At 41.9% G+C, this 17,151-nt stretch overlaps 2 protein-coding genes across 2 annotated transcripts in view; one reads left to right on the forward strand and one right to left on the reverse strand.

The window, feature by feature from the left end:
• Window positions 1–3,491: 3,491 nt before the first annotated feature.
• On the reverse strand, window positions 3,492–14,869 carry FAS (Fas cell surface death receptor). The gene is made up of 9 exons (XM_057370966.1): window positions 14,734–14,869; window positions 9,889–10,036; window positions 9,193–9,327; window positions 7,189–7,297; window positions 6,637–6,698; window positions 6,206–6,280; window positions 5,974–6,062; window positions 5,460–5,484; window positions 3,492–4,696 (listed from the first exon to the last, which is right to left on the reverse strand). The coding sequence occupies exons 1-9, from the start codon at window positions 14,860–14,862 to the stop codon at window positions 4,281–4,283; spliced, it is 1,188 nt and encodes a 395-aa protein (XP_057226949.1). The 5' UTR covers window positions 14,863–14,869; the 3' UTR covers window positions 3,492–4,280.
• The window catches only part of ACTA2 (actin alpha 2, smooth muscle), a 27,212-nt gene continuing 21,627 nt past the window's right edge, over window positions 11,567–17,151 (forward strand). Inside the window, exon 1 of the mRNA XM_057370968.1 lies at window positions 11,567–11,775. The gene's annotated coding sequence lies outside the window, so the exon portion shown is untranslated. The remainder of the gene's footprint in view (window positions 11,776–17,151) is intronic.

Consider the following 17,151-nt stretch of genomic DNA (forward strand, 5'->3'; position numbering starts at 1 on the left):
GGCACTGGCTCAGCTGTGTCATAGAAAGGCTCCGTGTCCCCGTCCGGCCCGCCTGCAGCTCGCTGTGTGTGCGAGCTCGTCTGTCCCGGGAGAAATGAATGAATGCCCGAGATGCTGACAGCCGGAGAGCCGGCAAGGAGCCGGGGCAGGCGGGGAGGGAGCTCTGGCAAGGCTGCCTGTCCTCGCTGAGCCAGCCCAGGGACGGCAGCAGGGGACACGAGTGGCACTGCGCGGACACAGAGTGCCACCTGCCCGCGGGGACGGGCAAGGGCAGCTCCTCCGATTGCCGGGCAGCCTCTGCCTGCCGCCCCCAGCCCACAAACAACCCCCACCGCCCAGCCTGGCTGTTTAAACAAGCTTAAAGGAATTCAAGTCTGAAGAGATTTGATTGCGAGGTCTAAAAACACCTCTCTTCTGGCGTTATTTAGTGACCACTTTTGGTTCCTGGATAAATGGACACTGTCTAGTATGAATTTAGTTGCTCTCCTGCCCTGTCAAAGTACAGAATGAAGTGTGGACCTCATGTCTAGAGACAGACCTTGAATCTCGAGACCCTTTGAGATAGCCCAGATCGYGGCCATCCTTCCCAGGAGCCGCAGTGACAGCCGTGTCCCCACCCAGCAGAGCGGAGGTGCCAGCCCCAGCAAGGATGGAAAGTGGCATGCCAGGGGCCTCACTGCTCCACAGCGATTTGAGGAGTGCCAAGAAACATTCCCTGCAGCTCCAGCTAGCCCAGAGATAAGTCTGGAGAGGGATCTTCCTGTTGTTTTAAGGAAAGACTAGGAAAAGACCACGAAATATKAATCTTCAGATAGTGATAATCTGGAGAATATATCAATCCTATTACTGACTGCAGGATAAATATGCAGGAAATTAAACTGGGTACTTCTGTTCCATCAGTTTCTTGTTCATATTCCAATGACACACATACAGGTAAGTCTATCCTCTTCTACAGACAGCCAATTGCACCGACATCACTGTGGGAAGCTSTACAGGAGGCAGGGTCAGTGACCTGTGTGTCCTGCATGCCCCTGGGCTATGGGATAATCAGTGCTGTCCCTCCAAGGACTGCACCTTTGGCTTCCTCCTGCCATTGCTTTTAGTCACTAACTCCTCTCCTGTGTTTGTTCAGGACCTCTATTTCCCRCATCCCTTTGGTCACAGACTGTTTTGCTGATTCTCCACTAGGCTGAAAATAAATTGCACTTTGTCACAGTTGCTGGTTTATTGGGGGAGCAAGACACCACTGTTGGGTTATATTATGATGGGAACAGGCTCTCTAGCATTCTGAAAATGTTAAAATCCTTGCTTTCAGTTTGGAAGGGAAATTCAACTAAAACCACTGAAAAGCTACTCAGAAAACACTGACTGTACATTGTTTTGTGATTGTTACCACATCCCTCATAATTCTCAACCGCAGCTCTGCACCAGAGGCTGGATATACATGGTGGGTATTTTTGCTCTTGCTAGCAGCAGGATAGCAGGAATGCAAGCTTCCCTTTGAAGTCCAGAACCAAAGTATTGACAAACAGCAAGAGAGGGATGTGAGTTTTGAGGTTCTGTCTTCCCTCAAAACAAGAAAACCATCTATCCTCAAGGCTTTTCCGAATACCCTTTTATTCTTCTCTGCTCTTTGTTGGTATTGTTTCCCTCTTCCTCCATACAGGAAATAGGCCTGAGCTCTCTCACACTTTAACATGSTTGTCATGTTATCTGTGCAGAAACATTTCAGGCTCTTTGTACTGAGCACTTCATTTCTCATCCACATCTTTTCAGGAACCGGCAGCCCACAGAATAAATTTGAAAAGAATTTATTTCATATTGCAACAGTCCTGTATACTGGAGGTGTCTTTAACCATTCCTGTGTCCTTCTGGTACCACACTGGTCTTGTTTCTGTCATCTCACAGGTGTTTGGTTTGCTTGCAGAGCAGCTGGAATACACCGCAGTTCCCAGCATGAATGAGCACCTGGTGCGGGTGTCCAACAGCCCTTGGAATTTCTGAACAAGCAACTCACACGTGTGGTCACTTCCAATTCGCAAGGAACTTAAGTAAGATCATCCCTCTAGCCTTTTAGTTCTATGTTCCTGTTCTTCYATTGTAGTTACTTTAAAATAACAATTGTTTTGGTTTGACTATTTGAATAACAAATGTGATTGTTTTGTAAAGTTTTGGCTTCCTGAAGAGAGAACTTTTCCTTTGTAATCTGCCTTCCAAAATGTGACAAGTCATTCCCAGGGTGAGTTTCTGTTTCAGTTTTCATTTGCTTTTCTGATGCTGTTTCCATGAAAGAGCAGAGTTTCGGCTTTGTTGTTTTTTTTTTCCCCTGTGCAAAGGAGGCAATGGAAAACTGGATGTGTTACTGCAGGTCAGCAGAATGAAATCACTTTGTCCCTGGTCCAGGCAGGTTCTCTAAGCTTGATCCAGCTCWACTCTGCACTGCTGACTGCAATGTAGACACAGACTCCTTTGGAAAACCAACTGCACAATACAATCAATCCTCTTATTTGATGTATAACGTTCCAGTAAAAAAAAATAAAATAATTATGATGCATGCTAACCACCAGAGTTAATGGTAGCCTGAGTTCAGCCTTGCAGACATCTGTCTTGGGTTGATTTTATTCTCAAACTGAGACAGCATCTCCTAAAGAAAATGTGACTCATTGCTCAGGGATATTTTTTTAACCATCCTCTTTACGGCGAGGTTGGGGAATTCCATTGTGATGAAAGAATTAATTATCATTTTATTTCACTGTTCCAGATTTCTGAGGTTTGGCGCCTCCATTTTAAGATCAGTGCAGTTCAGATTGGTTATGGTCACTGCTCCATTGMAATCTGGAGAGGTGGGATGCCTTCATTTCTGCTGGTTAGATGCCTCACTCAGACAGAGTGTATTGCTCTCCCAGGCATCTCAGTTGCAGCAATGTGGCATTTTGGAGGAATTCCACATGGCTGTGGGTACCCAGCATTGCCAGGGATTGACTGCCAACCTCTGGCCATCCTGTGGCCTGTCCTGCTTTGCCCTTTCCATGTCCTGGGGTCAGGTGGCAGCCAAGGGACCCTGTCCCACACACCCCACACTAGCTGGCAGGTGGGAGCAAGACCASATAGGTCTCTTCCTATTTTGGCTGAGTCTTGATACTGGCTGGAAATTTTCCCTAGGGAACTGATGACAATGCCAAATAAGTCACCTTTCTTACTATGTGACCTGGAAAAAGCAAACATTTCCAGCAAAGTCTCCCCTTGTGTTGAAAGATTTTGTGAGATTTGCACAAATGGGTGTGCTGAGAGGGAAAGGACTCACAGCAAATCTGCCAGCACTGTACTGTCCTTGGCATTCAGGAGCTGAATCCTCTGTGTTTTCTGATGGAGCAAAGGTAAGCTGTTTTTTCAAGAGAATTATCTCCTTTCTTCTGATTTGCTAACCTGAGTAAAAGCAAACCTAAACATGGCATTGATATACTGCACAATATAAAAACAGAAGCCGTGTACTATGCAGATTTTTTTTTTAATGGCAAAGATGTATCACTCCATTGTATCACTTTCTGCATTAGAAAAGCTTCAAATGCTCTGCAGATTGCCTTCCAGAAATCATGGCTCCGTGGTGCTGCTTCAGCTCCTATTTCTTTGAAGGGTTCTAACATTAGAAGAGGCTTACAAACATTGTTGAGAACAACAGAGGTAATAGTTTTTATCAAGTTTTTTGCATAGAAAAATCACACACATATACAAAACTCCATATACACACACAGGTGCTTTTATAAAAGATAGAAATCCTATTTGCATCAGAGTAGAATCTACACAGCAACACCTATATTTCAAATTGATCCATGTGCATAGCAGATAACTTTTTTTTCAAGTACTGTTCCTGGTACACTTTGTAGACTCATAACACCAGAGTTTTCCCTTCAAAAAAGAGGAACATCCTGCATCTTTAATGTAAGCAAAACCTTACATTGATTAAACAATGCAGGACCATGCATTTAAACAGTATCTTTTATTCAAATAATGACAACTTTTTTCCTCTTGTAATGAATCCTAGAGCTGGAGTCTTATATTGCACCTTTTTGTAAACAAGTCAGAAAATTTCTTCCAGTCCTTAACAACCAAAACTTTTTTTTAAAGCAAAGATATTGCTACAAAAAATGTAATTATTCCTTTTGAATGTAATAGCTTACCTGAGTTCAATCAGAACTGCCAAKGAAAATTATATTTTAAAGCTTTATTATTTATATTAGAAAATTGCTCACTATTTGAAATAATTTTCAAATTACTCTGTGCTATGTCTCTTCCAAACTACCAGTCAAGGCTTTACTTAGCTCATCACTACCATTGGAAGAGYTTCTACCTTCCTGAGTGCAAATTCTGCTTTGCTCAGTGTCACCATTATAAGGCAGTCCACCTTCCTGAGAGTGGGATACAGCTGCCTTCAGTTTTTCCTCAATTTTATCAGCTACAGCACGCATATTTAACTCTCTCAGGCTGCTTATTAGGGTTCCATAGGCTCCTTTCATCCCATGTCTTTGATACCAGTCTCGAAACAGTTTAATCTTCTGTTCAGATGTATCACCAAGACAATCCTGAATGATTTGGTCGATGGCAGGTTCTGGTACATGGTGGTGACGAACAAATGTCTTGACTTGTGAGAGTGTCATCTCTGCCACAATTCCAGCAATGTGGCTGYTCAGGTCGGCATCTAGGAGCATGAAAGGAAATGAATGCATCATGTATCTTACTGGGTTTTATCTCCTGCACTCAGAGTTGATACTTGTCCTATCCAAACCAGATTAAGTTTCAAGTATTCAGGACCAGTATATTTCATGTGTGTTTTTTTTACATTACAYGGCAAGTCTGTTTTCACATGTTCTTACCAAATGCTATGTATTTCAAAGATTTAGGCTTGCATCCATATTGCTTTCTACCACCTCAAACAGAGTATCAATTCCCTCTGTAACCTATTCTGTCTTTTTCTACCTCATGCACCCATTTTTCTCAAAACAGAACAGGTCTTTTATTGAGATAGTCTTGGAGCTTATATTCTTTTCCTGTTGTGTATCACCCCTCTGGACACAGTGTAGTTTTGTGAATCTCCAGTCCCACTGTTCCATGTGGGACTGCTGCTGCCTTATCATAATTATCCATGATTACAGAAACACAGTTTGCTCTCTCCTAGTGTCTGTAACCACATGCATGACTGAAATTCACTTGTAGACAATGAGTAACTGCTTCTATATAACAGAAATKCCTCCTGAGGCAAGGCTTCCATGATACCACCAAATGCCTTGATGAGCATTATATGAACTGGCATTTCTTTTAWAGTGTTCACTTTTGTGCTGGAATGAGATGTCTGGACAGTGGCAAAGTCTACACAAAAACACTCTTTTCATGGKTTAGGACTTACGTATCTGTATCTCTTTTTTTTCTTTCTACTGAATTTTGAGAAATTACTTGTCTCTTACCTGTGTCTATGAAAGGTACATTCTCCTGAAAAAAAGGCAAGAGAGAGGTAAGTAGAAACAAATGTTGTAAAACACCAGCCTTGTATAAGAGGATAAATACCTTTAATGATACTTTTTTAATTTTCTTTTAGTTTTCTCCATGATTCCCATTTTGTGAGTGAGAGAGTCAGACCACACAGACAGACCTCTTTTGCCTTGGGTAAGTCTGGAGAATCACCTCACAATTGCTATTGCCTAAATTATGCATGGGGACAGGAATGTCCTGGGTCAGTGGAGGCCTGATGATTTATGAAGTTTTGATCTCAGTCTTGTGACTTAGGAACATCCCAGCAAATCCTGAAGAAGTAATACAGTGTTTCTCCTATTTCTCCCCAGAGTCCTTGTGGTGAAATTTACTTAATTCATGCCATAGAAGACAGGCATACAAATGTTTGGGGAATCCCAATGTAATTTAAATTGAAAAAAGTTCTTTGCATAAAGCCGAGTTTTTTATGATCTTAGCAACAATACTTACATAAGAAGGCTCAAGTCTGTAGGTTCTCTCTGCTTCACTTAGGTTCTCTCTGGCTGTAATGCAACCAAAACCCTTTTGTCTRTTCTTCCCTGAAACAAAAAAGAAGCTTTTTTTTTAAATCCAGGGCAGGATATTTCTCCTTTGGACTCCAAGAATGTAAAATTATATATGAATAAGTAGCTCCATATCTTACTCACAGTATGACAGAAATAAATAATAGGGAATCACTTACACAAGAATGCTCCAATTATTGTCAGTAGTACCACTGCTGCTAGCACGATGGCCACAATGGCCCCTGATGACATTCCTGTTTTGGTTGGAACATTTGAAAATTTGCATGAAAGTCAACTCAAGAAAAGCAATATGCAGCACACCAAATTTTAAACAATACAATGTCAGATTTTAAAAGCCCTCCTGTTGTTTCCTAATGACAAAAGCCAAATATGTTAAGGACATGCCTATCATGAGTTATCTCTAAAAAAGCAGTAACAGCTCCCACACCTGCACTGTGATCAAGGGAAAACCACACCCTGCAGGGCCCAGTGGGACTAATGCCTGTAGCTGTCAGGAATCACTACTGCCAGTGCACAGAACAGGACAAATTCAATCTGCAGAGACCAAAATAAAGCACATGCTGGACATTGCTCCATTTTAAAATGTTACCTTTTGCTCCACACACAGTGTCTGAAGTTGAAGTACATTGTTTTTCAATTGCACCATCACATCTGCARAAAATATGAAAAAAAATTATTAGGGGATTTTTTTCTCTTTTTATAAATTGTTAAGAAAGCAAATCAAAATCTAACACATTTTATCAGCAAATTATTTCATATATCAAGATCTTCGGTTTTGGAATTTAATAGGTATGAAAATGGCATGGAAATTTGTGGCAGTGGGAAAATGTATAAAATGTATGAAATTATTTTTCARTGTAACAGTAGATCACACAAAGACAACAGGAAAGCTCAGATACTTTACTACGCTTTTTGAAAAGCACATACAGAGTCAGTGAATATATAAGTTTTTCGGCATGCCTTTGGAAAGCCTTCATGGCTGCAAATTGAGTTGACTGAACTAAGTCAACTAAGGTGGAAAGGAAAATTAGTATGCTTTCCTGAGGTTATAGATTACCTTAGCCTGTCTTGAAACCAGAAGAAAAAAAAAAGTGATTACATATTAGCAATTTCATATGTAGTGATGAAGGCGTAAACTTACGGGGTACATTCACTGCAACTGTCACATGGTACAGAACTGCAAAAATAGTTCTTTGCACAGGCACATTTCGTGTCCTCTGCTGGGGTACAGTTCTTTACAACCTCCCAACCTAAAAATAGATTTTTTTAAAGTGTATTAGTTTGGAAAAGCAGGCTTCTGCCTACAAGTTCTTTCCTGAGACTTGCTGCTAGCTCCACCTTTGCGGGCATTGCAAGGCTTTATTTTACGATACACACACAGCTTTTCTAGGGAGCCGGGCTGCCGGAGCGCCGGGAAATGGAGCTGTCAGAGAGACCTCTGCTGGACGAGAGCTCAGAAAACTGATCAACAATAAAGCTCTCGCCAGAAGGGGACTCATTTGGCACTGCCAAATCCCAACTTCTTTTTCAAAATCAGAAGTGTAAAGCCAGAAGGAAACTCAGAAGATCACATGGCCAATCTCCCCATCTGATGCTGGAGGTGGGTTCTTTGCATTCTCTGACAAGTTTTACCTTTTCTTGAAGACCTCCAATGATGAGGAATTCCACACTCTCTTTTTAGATATTATATCCACATTAAATATKCTCCTTAAGAATCAAATCAAATTAATTAATTTTCTCCTATCCTCAGTGTATATGATGATGCTATCTCCATCTATGAAAAAAAAAAACCCTTCTGCATTAAAAATTACTGTAAGTATCTACCTACTATGAAAACAATTTTCAGAATTTTCATATAATTTTCATTTTATATTTCATATAAAAATAGAATGGATTTTTGAGTTACTACATTCAGTTCCCTGCTGTAATTTGAAACCACTTTAACATTCAAAATTTGATGAAGCTCTGCTGTGMAACCAGTTGCTGAAACCACTCATGGATACAGCAAACATGAATGATCCTAAGAATGGTTCTCATGGAACTTGAGTGATAATTTTCCTCTGGTCTTTCTACTGACTTCTCTTAAACTACATTATTGTCCATGGAATATTGTCACTAGCCATCCCATTACCCTTTTCCTCCCTTCAGTTTAAATAATTACTGAATTGTATAGCCAATTTCATCACCCATGCAAAAATGCTCATTGCAGTAGCAAATGAGAGGAAAATTTTCTATTCATATTGAAGTCCTAAAGGAAGGGGAGAGCACTAGAGATTGATATTCCAACAAGTGATCTGAGTACAACCACAGAGACCATCATGAACTGTCTCTGCACTCACTAAACTTGATTTTGGGCATGAGGGATGAAGAACCATCATTTCCTAAATCCAAGTAGAGCAGATCTACAAAAAAATCTGGTGGAACTGGTAGGAGGTAAGTTTAATGGATTTAAAAAAAAAAAAATCTTTGATGGGTATTTATGTCACAGGTAGTAGTTTCTGGTGTCACCCAGATTCATGAACAAAGGGCTCATAAACAGACACTAAAATGGGTAGGTAGGGATGGAAATTCTAATGTCCTTTCCCACAGCCATGGATGTTGACAGACTGCAGCAAACAGAGCACAGAATACAGGTTTGTTTGTGTTTCCTCTAAATAGCACCTCTTGCCTCCACTGCTGAATGCAGAGCACTGGGGTAGGTGGGCATTCAGCCCCCCTCAGGTATAAGTATGTATAAGTTGGGTCTTATACATTTATCCCACACAGCATCTTRAGTGTACAAAAGACAACAATCAATTTTAAAGAATATTATCAATTACATGAAAGACTACAAAAGAAAACATCATTGCTTCTTACACTCCTTGACTCTAACTTATTTCTACAGTGTCTGCTTTGCAAGGACTTTGCCTAAGCAAAGACAGATATAAGGTGAAATAGTGGACCAACTATTATTTTTCCTACTTTGTGCTTGATGAAAGGGGACTGGAGGATAAACTTATGACTTTTCTCATGWATTCATTCATGTTCTACCACCGAAAGTTTTGAATCTGCATGCTAACTATGATTCAGGTATTGTGCAGACTTTTCAGTGAAATCCTGTATGGAAGGAAAGTCATTGCTGAAGCTGGTATTTCTACAGACATACCAAGTGTGCCATCACATGATTTGCACCTGTGACACTTGTCCAAGTCATTGAGGTGGTCCATGAATTCCTTTCCCTTTTCACATGGAACACAGTGTTTGATAATATCTGTTGGGCAGATTATATTTTTAACAAAACCTGTAGAGAGAGAAAACCAAGAATTTAGAGAGGAGCCACCAGCTCCAAGACTTAAATCAAAATTTCATTTTTAATCACTAATACTTTTTGATTCCAAATATGCAATCTATATTCTTTGTGCATGTGTAGATGCACTTCAGGAATCTTGTGTACATAAGATTTTATTATTTCCATTCTTCCCCCAACTTAATACTGAAGAAGATCACACCACACAAAAGTGCACTTRAAAAACTGGAAAACCCATGAATGCATGGAATCTTATACGCAAAAGCATGTGTTTCCACTTTTTTAACCTCTTTCAATATGGAGTTCTTGACTCTTTTATAACAAGCATGTTATGAGAGAACTGGTATCTGTAGTGAGAAGTTATTGGTTCACTGAGCTCAAGAAATATTTTTGAAGTGGCTTATGTCCTGTAACAAAAAAAAGATACAGCTAGAATGAAGCACTGCATCCAGGAAACCACCTCATGCCACTCAGCTATCCCAGCACAAAGCAACTGTGCATGTTGTGGTTTCCACTGTCAAAGACTTCTCAACACAGCCTCACAATCATACTCACCACTTTTACATTTCTTGCAACATTGAGCRTCTAAATGATATTCATCCTCATTACAATTAACTTCCCTCCTGGCAATGATCCTCCTATTGTATGTCACGAGAGCTTCAGTGTTATTTTTGTACCGTGTTTCAATAATGAAGACAACCAGCTAGGAGAGAAAAACAGAAAATTAGACAAAAACATTGTTTAGGACTGTAGGTGTGTTTTAGTATCAGCAGAGTTACATTAATAGTGGTACTCTATAACTAAACATATTAATATTCACCCCTTTATTAAAAYGGTTTATTGCTTTAGATGTAATGGACAAGAGGACCCACATTAAAGCCATGAACCCTACCACTACAGACACTCTCCGTTCAAATTAATTTACATATCCATTTCTTTAAATTGCCTTGCACTGTCAAGTTAAATTGCAAAGTGCTTGGGCTGTATGGATGCTCAGCCCATCACTTCCCTGGTTTGTGCTCTCTCTTCCTTTGCTGCCAAAGCTCGCAGGGTGCCCCTCTCTGAATCCCAATGTAATGATGCTAAAAAATTACAGTCAATGTAAGGCCTTCAGAGAAGCTTTCAAATGGATGTCAAATTAGTGTGATTTGTTTTCCTTTTGCCTGGGAGAATTATCTTACTAAATAGTGGATTAAAAAGACCAATTTAAAAATTACTAAAATGGAGTCAGGGATGTACGACCAGTTTGATTTGGCTTTTCCTAAAGTAATAGGAGGAAAATGTCCAGAGAGCCAGGCAGAAAACACCATATAATCAAAGAAGGAAGTACCTTTCTAAATTATTAACATCAGTAAAACTTAGCTGATTTATTTTGTGTTTACCAAATGACTACAAACATGGTGTGTGCAGRGACACATGAACAAACCTTTCTGCCTCTTGGTTATGCTTTTAAACAAATGAGCTATGCTGGTATGAGTGGTACAGAAATTTAACATTTTTAGATGGATGCCCTCTGCTTCTGCTCATGGAGATGAACTTCCTGGTACACTTGTGTGGGTCACTTCTCAGAATGTGACACTCAGGCAGCACCAAACCCCTACACTGGCTCTGCTCRCAGGGATCTCTTACAATGTCTTCCTGTTGAAGAAATAATGATAAAACTGTGAAGTTTTTTTTTTTTTTCAAAGCAACGCCCTAATTTTTTCAACCTTTTTTTTCTCCTCATGGATTTGCACCCTCTTAAAAGCAATCCATTCGCTATTTACAAATTTTGGGGTGTCTTACAGGAAAAGAAAAACCAAAAAAGAGTCAATAGTCCTTTAGCTTCCTGTGCACACCTTAGCTGCTTTTTCTGTTGTCACTGAGCAGTAAACACTAATATCAGAAAGGAAACACTTTAGGGGCTTTTCTACAGGCAGGGATGATAGGTGCTTTTTTGCAATGTGTACACTCTAGAAGTGSCTGCATGTTTGCAGCCTAAAATGACTCACAGAGGCCCTCTTTTAACTTTCTCAATCTAAAAAAAAATAGTATTCATATCTGAACTAAAGACTTAGATTGCACTAAGCAGTCAGTGGGATTAAAGTCRATCAGTCAATTATYCACCCTTAGCAGAACCCATACAAATTATTATATGAGCCTAAATCTTCTCATTTCTCTCCATTTGCATTGCCCAGGCAATCAAAAGAGTTTTCCACCTGCTTCCTTTCCTTCATTCCAACAGAGACCTCCAAAATGCTTTCACAAACAGGTACTTGTAAGGGCACCTGTAAAACTTGTTTTCGTCTGCATTTCCAGGGCACAATGACAAGAACTTTCATTGCTTTGAMTACTCCTGTCATTTTGGGATTCTCAGGCCTCCAGTTCTTCCTCCATCAGAGTATCCTTCATAAAATATCAAACTACTTCAACTGAAAAGCTTCCTCAAGACATGGCTCATAGGTATGTAATCTCAGCTTTGAAAGTGTGTGAACATGTAATTTGCATACAGGACTTTTTAAAACTTTACAGTGTTAACCCTGAGGAAAAAAAAAAGTCTCTGCTTTCTCCCATTTTCTTTACAATATACTTTATTTTTAGYGAACCACTTCTATTTCTAATCTATAAATGCTGATGAATGAGAAGGCTGATGGGCACAAAATGTGGCCTTTTTTTTTCCACTCCACATTTGTTACATGGACCAAGGTGCATGAGCTCATCAGGGGCTTTCTAAGTGTTAAAAAAGGAGGAGGGGGGATTTTTCTTGCTTTTTTTTTGCCTTGTGGAAGTTGGGTTGCTAGAGCTAGCTCYATYTTAATATGCTTTTCTCTGTAATTAWTCTCCCTTGTATTATCTATGTCAGGATGGCTTTTTCAGAGAGTAATTTCACTCAAAGAGTACTTTAAAGAGGATTCTTTTCTCCAGTTCTTTCACTATGACAAGAAATTTGTGCTTCCAAAATCTCCGGTATCATTTTCCTCCAATTTTTTTTTTCTCCCACCAAGGCTGAATCTCATAGTCAGCACCAAAATAACCTCTAAAAATAGTATTTCACATTCTAAAATATTTTATAAAAATAAACTAGTTCCATTTTCTAAAGCCCAGCAAYGTTGGTATTTCTACACAACCAGAACCAATTCCAAGGGAGGTACACGTGCTTAGTGCCTGTGAGAGCAAGGCACTGTCCAGAGTCTTAAAACACTCCCTGTCCAAACTCAGTCCACTACTCTTTCACATCTCAGCTGACACACATGTGAATTACAGCAATATATTGGGGTTGGGAGTTGTATGATTGGTTTTTTTGTTGGGTTTTGTTCTTTAGAAGTACTGTACTGGTGATATTAACAGCTCTCACCTTACTTTGTTGTGGCTAAAGATTTAGAGTTGGGCAAATAGAAATTTGCCAACTCTTCCCAATTTCCTTCTGTAACACAATACGGGTTTTTTGTGACTTTGTTCAGTGAGTTCTTCAGAGGTCAAGGCAGCTACTGTGGAAACATGCACAGGCATGTCTCCAAAACTGGGGCCCTTATACTTTTGAGTCATCCCATCATTCAATGGGTGTTTATGCATGCACATGTAAATGTGTGTATTAGTTTCCATGATACGAGAAAGAAAGATGAGTGCAGAGATAAGGGAGTGCTGYTTTCAAATGTGTGTCTTCTGAACTTCCAGAAAACTGCCTGCTGTGTAGTCGTATATTGCATATACATAACAGTTCACTCTCTTCAGATGCCTGTTCCTTTATAGTGTCTCTCAGAGACATGTAGTTTTCTCTACAGGGAGAACTTAGATGTTTTCTAACATCCAGACCATTGTTATTTTTGCATGACTATCTCTGCTTTTACATGAGTGCAGTGTGGAGTTCCTTGTAAAATTGAGATCTCATTCAACCAACTGCTTTCAGTTCTAGYTTAACCAAAATAATATGCCAAACTCTGACCAGGTTCACTATTCTCTAAGTATTGAAACAACATGATAATTAAAACCCCCAACAAAATAGCTTTTTAAAAATAAAAATTATGTAGGATTGCTACAGTCTTTCTAAGGGTACTGAAATTTGGAAACAATTGGAAAATAAGAACAGATATTATATATTCTCTGTAGCAGTGTTATAAGAGAAAGTATTTTTAATCTTAACATATWTTCTGAATAGTTCCAACATACCGAGCTACACTGGCATTTCTGTCACTAGTTTGTTGCTCCTGTACAGGAACAGATAATACACACTTCGTCAGCATGTGAAAATTTAACTATGCTTTGGTGATTTGTGCACCGTCAGGGACAGAGCTYTCTGAAACACTTCAAATAATTTACTACCATTACAAAGTAAATCAGATCACAATTTGAGTGGTTTATATATTAAGACTTGATTTTAATCTGACAAAYCGCAAAACAAACTGCATTTGTTAGCAATATAACCACATGGTGAGGAGACTTTGAATGTCTCTAAAATGGSAGAATTTGGGGTGGGGGAAKCAGTGTGCACKGCATCCACCTTTCAGGATGTGGCARGTGTGGCTCTGCTRTGCAGCAGGGCTCACTGCCACMTTTCTCATCCCCACTCTCTGGGCTCTGGGAGCAGGGCTGCCTCAGAGCACAGGCTGAGCCAGGGCATCCACACATCCATAGGTTTGCCGCCCTGGAGCTTCGGGCCACTACAGCCCTTTGGCACAGCGCACCTGTCCCAGCAGAGATCCCTGTGCTGGCCACTGACACACTGCCTTACTTGTCCTGCTGCCAGCAGCCGTTCAGTGTGGGTGTTTGTGAAGGTGACCTTCCTGGTGACAGTGAGCCACCAGACCGAAGCTCTCAGGAGCTGCAGGGACTCACACTGTGCGCACAGGAGATGATTCAGGCAASGGAGGAAGGCCCTGCCCTATTGCTTCCAGTAAATGCTGCGCACTCTGGCGCCTGGCTTGGACTATTCCTCCAGCTTCTCCTGGGCCAATTTCACAATGGTTCAAATACCTTTTCCTCACGTATTTGTTTTCAAGTTGCTGTGTGAGGGGTGGCAGAGGCGCAGTGCTCCCACCGAGCCCGGTTTCAGCCCGGGCAGGTGCGCTGGGTCTGTCCACCTGCCCTCCCTCCCTCCCTCCCTCCCGCCTCTCCGGCCGCCACGGGTGCGGACCGAGTGCCAGCTGCCCGTGGGTGCCCTCACACACAGACCCGACCCGGTGTCCCTGACAGCCMCCTGCATCCATCCCCCTTTTCTTACGTCTGCTTTCCCACAATACGCACCTCCCTTCACTTTGCGCCCTCAGAAACGCTTGAACTTGCAAGTGAGGGTTTTTTTCCATTTAAAACCTCGCCTAACGAATTAACAGCAATGTCGGTAACAAGTTGGTCGCGCCCTCAGCCGGCACCTCTCGTTCCCGCCCGGCTGGTCCCGCTCGCTGCCCCGCTCGGGCGGGCACTTACCAGGAGCACAAGGAGTCCCCGGGCCATGACGCCGCTGGCCAGCGCTGTCCCGCGCTCCCGGCAAAGCGAAAGTGTCCCGTCCCAGCGGGGTAGCCAGTCTGCCCGCGCCCTGCCGCCGGCTCCACCCATGTTGGTAAACACGCCAGGCCGGGCCCTCCCCCGGCCCGCCACAGCCCCCTCGGGGTTCGGGAGCCGTGAGCCGCCCCGGGCAGGGGCTCGGAGCCGCGGGCAGGGCGGGTCAGCCCCGCGGTCAGTGCCCGCACCCCGTGGCTCCTCCGCTCGGGTGTCCCGGGCGCCGCGGATCGCGAATCTTGTCGGGGACACCCACTCGGCAGCTTGTGAAGGCCAGGCACGGCCATTCCGTTCCTGTGCTTCAGCTGCTGGGCAGAGCAATTGCCTCCCCACGGAGAGCAGAAATTCTGCTTTTGTAGTGCTGCCAAGGAGGGTTTGGGACAGGCAGAATGGAGCAGGCACTCAGAACAGGCTAAACGCTCTGCAGCAGAGAGTATGGCCGTTTGCTGTCTTACTGAAAGGGTTGCTCAGGCCTGTGACTTCTATTTTGTTGCTGTTTCCAATTACTTCTGGTGTTTTTCCTGCAAGCTTTCAGTGGTTTGAAATGCTGGTAGTCTGGACTCCTTTRTAGAGTTAGAAAGAAATAACGTGATGGCGTTTAGTTACCGATATRTGTTTCGATCTTTCCGGTTTTGACGTGATGCTGTTGGGAGGACCGTGGTTGCAATCATTTGGCATTTTCATTTTAAACACCATTTTTCAGTGGTTTATGAGTCAGATTTTCAGAAACCCTTCAGCTTTTCTGCTGGTATGTCTCTTAGCTGTAAAACATTACATCTACAAAAAATAGCTACGGTTTTAAATGCTTCAGGCCTTTTCAACCACATCCGGATAAACAAAAAGGTACTACTGACACATTTTTAGAGGTGCTGCCTTTGGAGTACCCTTGAATAATCAACTTTTTGCTTTCCTGGTGCCATTATGGAGTATAACGAACCAGAGATACCTCTCTGGTGCAGTGCCTGAGTTACACGTCTCGAGTTCCTACTGGGCAAACCCAAATCAGCGTGTATGCTAGGCTGCTAATTTTAGCGGAAATTTGCGTGCGGCTAGGGGTGGAGTAGGGACAGCAAGCAATGTTGTCCAGATCTAGATGATTACTGCAGCAGAAAGCCTGGTAGAATTGTTTCCAAATCCATCACTTGAGGGGATTGTGTTTTGTGCTAAAATCAAAACCTTGTGTGACTGGGCCCTGAGCAGGCAGTGACAYGTCTTGCACTGTTTATCCGATATCTTCCGCTGATGTCACTCAGTCTATTGGGTGTGTGTGGTTTGTTCTCCTCCCTGCCCCCCTGGCTGTCATGACTGTGTGCATGTAGCTGTTTTGTGCTGGAGTGTTTTCCTCTTGGTGGGGAGCTTTGAGAGACATTGAGAAGCCACCAGATTCAAGTCAAAACAACTGTGGCTGCATGTGACTGGAAGTCACACCTTACGTAGTTAGTAACTCGTAACTGTTTGGGGGTTTTATGTATATAATGAAGAAAGAGAAGTGTGTTTGGAGGAYTTTTTGTTGTTTGGCTATCCTGAGYTGGTACCAGTGAGYACCATAAGGCCAGTGTTTTAATCTTTGCTCTCTTCCTTGTGTTGCAGAACCTTCTTTTTTGGCTGGTAAAAGTGGCAGCATTGACTCTTTTCATTGCTCACCCTTCATCTACAGCTTAATTCAGATGTCAGCAGCGGCGTGGTAAGCAGCTCAGAMTGCAGTATTTCCCTGCCAGCAGATGGCCTTGCGCCTCTCTTAATGCAGGAACMGGGATCAGACTGGGGTGGGATCCAACTCGAGGAACAGTAAACACACACTTTTTAGCTCTTTCACAATTCCATCTTCAAAAATGTAAGGTTCTGGAATTAAMGTGAATTTTTTGAATTTTTTTTACTGTGCTGATTTGATTGTGTGTGTTTTGTTTCTTTTTCCTCCTTGTAATTGCWGTCCTATGTCTACACATGTACTCTAGTCATGGGAAATTCTGTGCTAAACCACCCAAGGAATAATTTTGGACACACATGGTCACAGTATTCTGGCATTTAGTGTTACTAAATTAGAATCAGTATTCATGCTTTAAGTAGCATCACACTTTTTCTTTCTTTAGCTGCTTGCACCTAAAGAAAWTGACTCTGTTTCCTTATGGATTGCTAAATTTTTGAGATGGGTAACTTAGCTAGTCTTTAGGAAAAATTGTCAAGGTGCGAGAAAACTTAATTGAGGGCCCAGAGCCCTGTGCATTGTGTTGGTCTTGCCTCAGAATGTTGACTCCATATTTATATTCCAGAAGGAAAGTAACGGGGGAGAAAGCATAAGATCTGACTTGTTTTCTACTATGTTTTTCTCTGTTAAATTGTTACAGG

This window comes from Malurus melanocephalus, unplaced genomic scaffold (assembly GCF_030028575.1).
Source record: "Malurus melanocephalus ecotype Western Australia unplaced genomic scaffold, MMel_1.1 scaffold_137, whole genome shotgun sequence".
Taxonomy (NCBI): Eukaryota; Metazoa; Chordata; class Aves; order Passeriformes; family Maluridae; genus Malurus; species Malurus melanocephalus.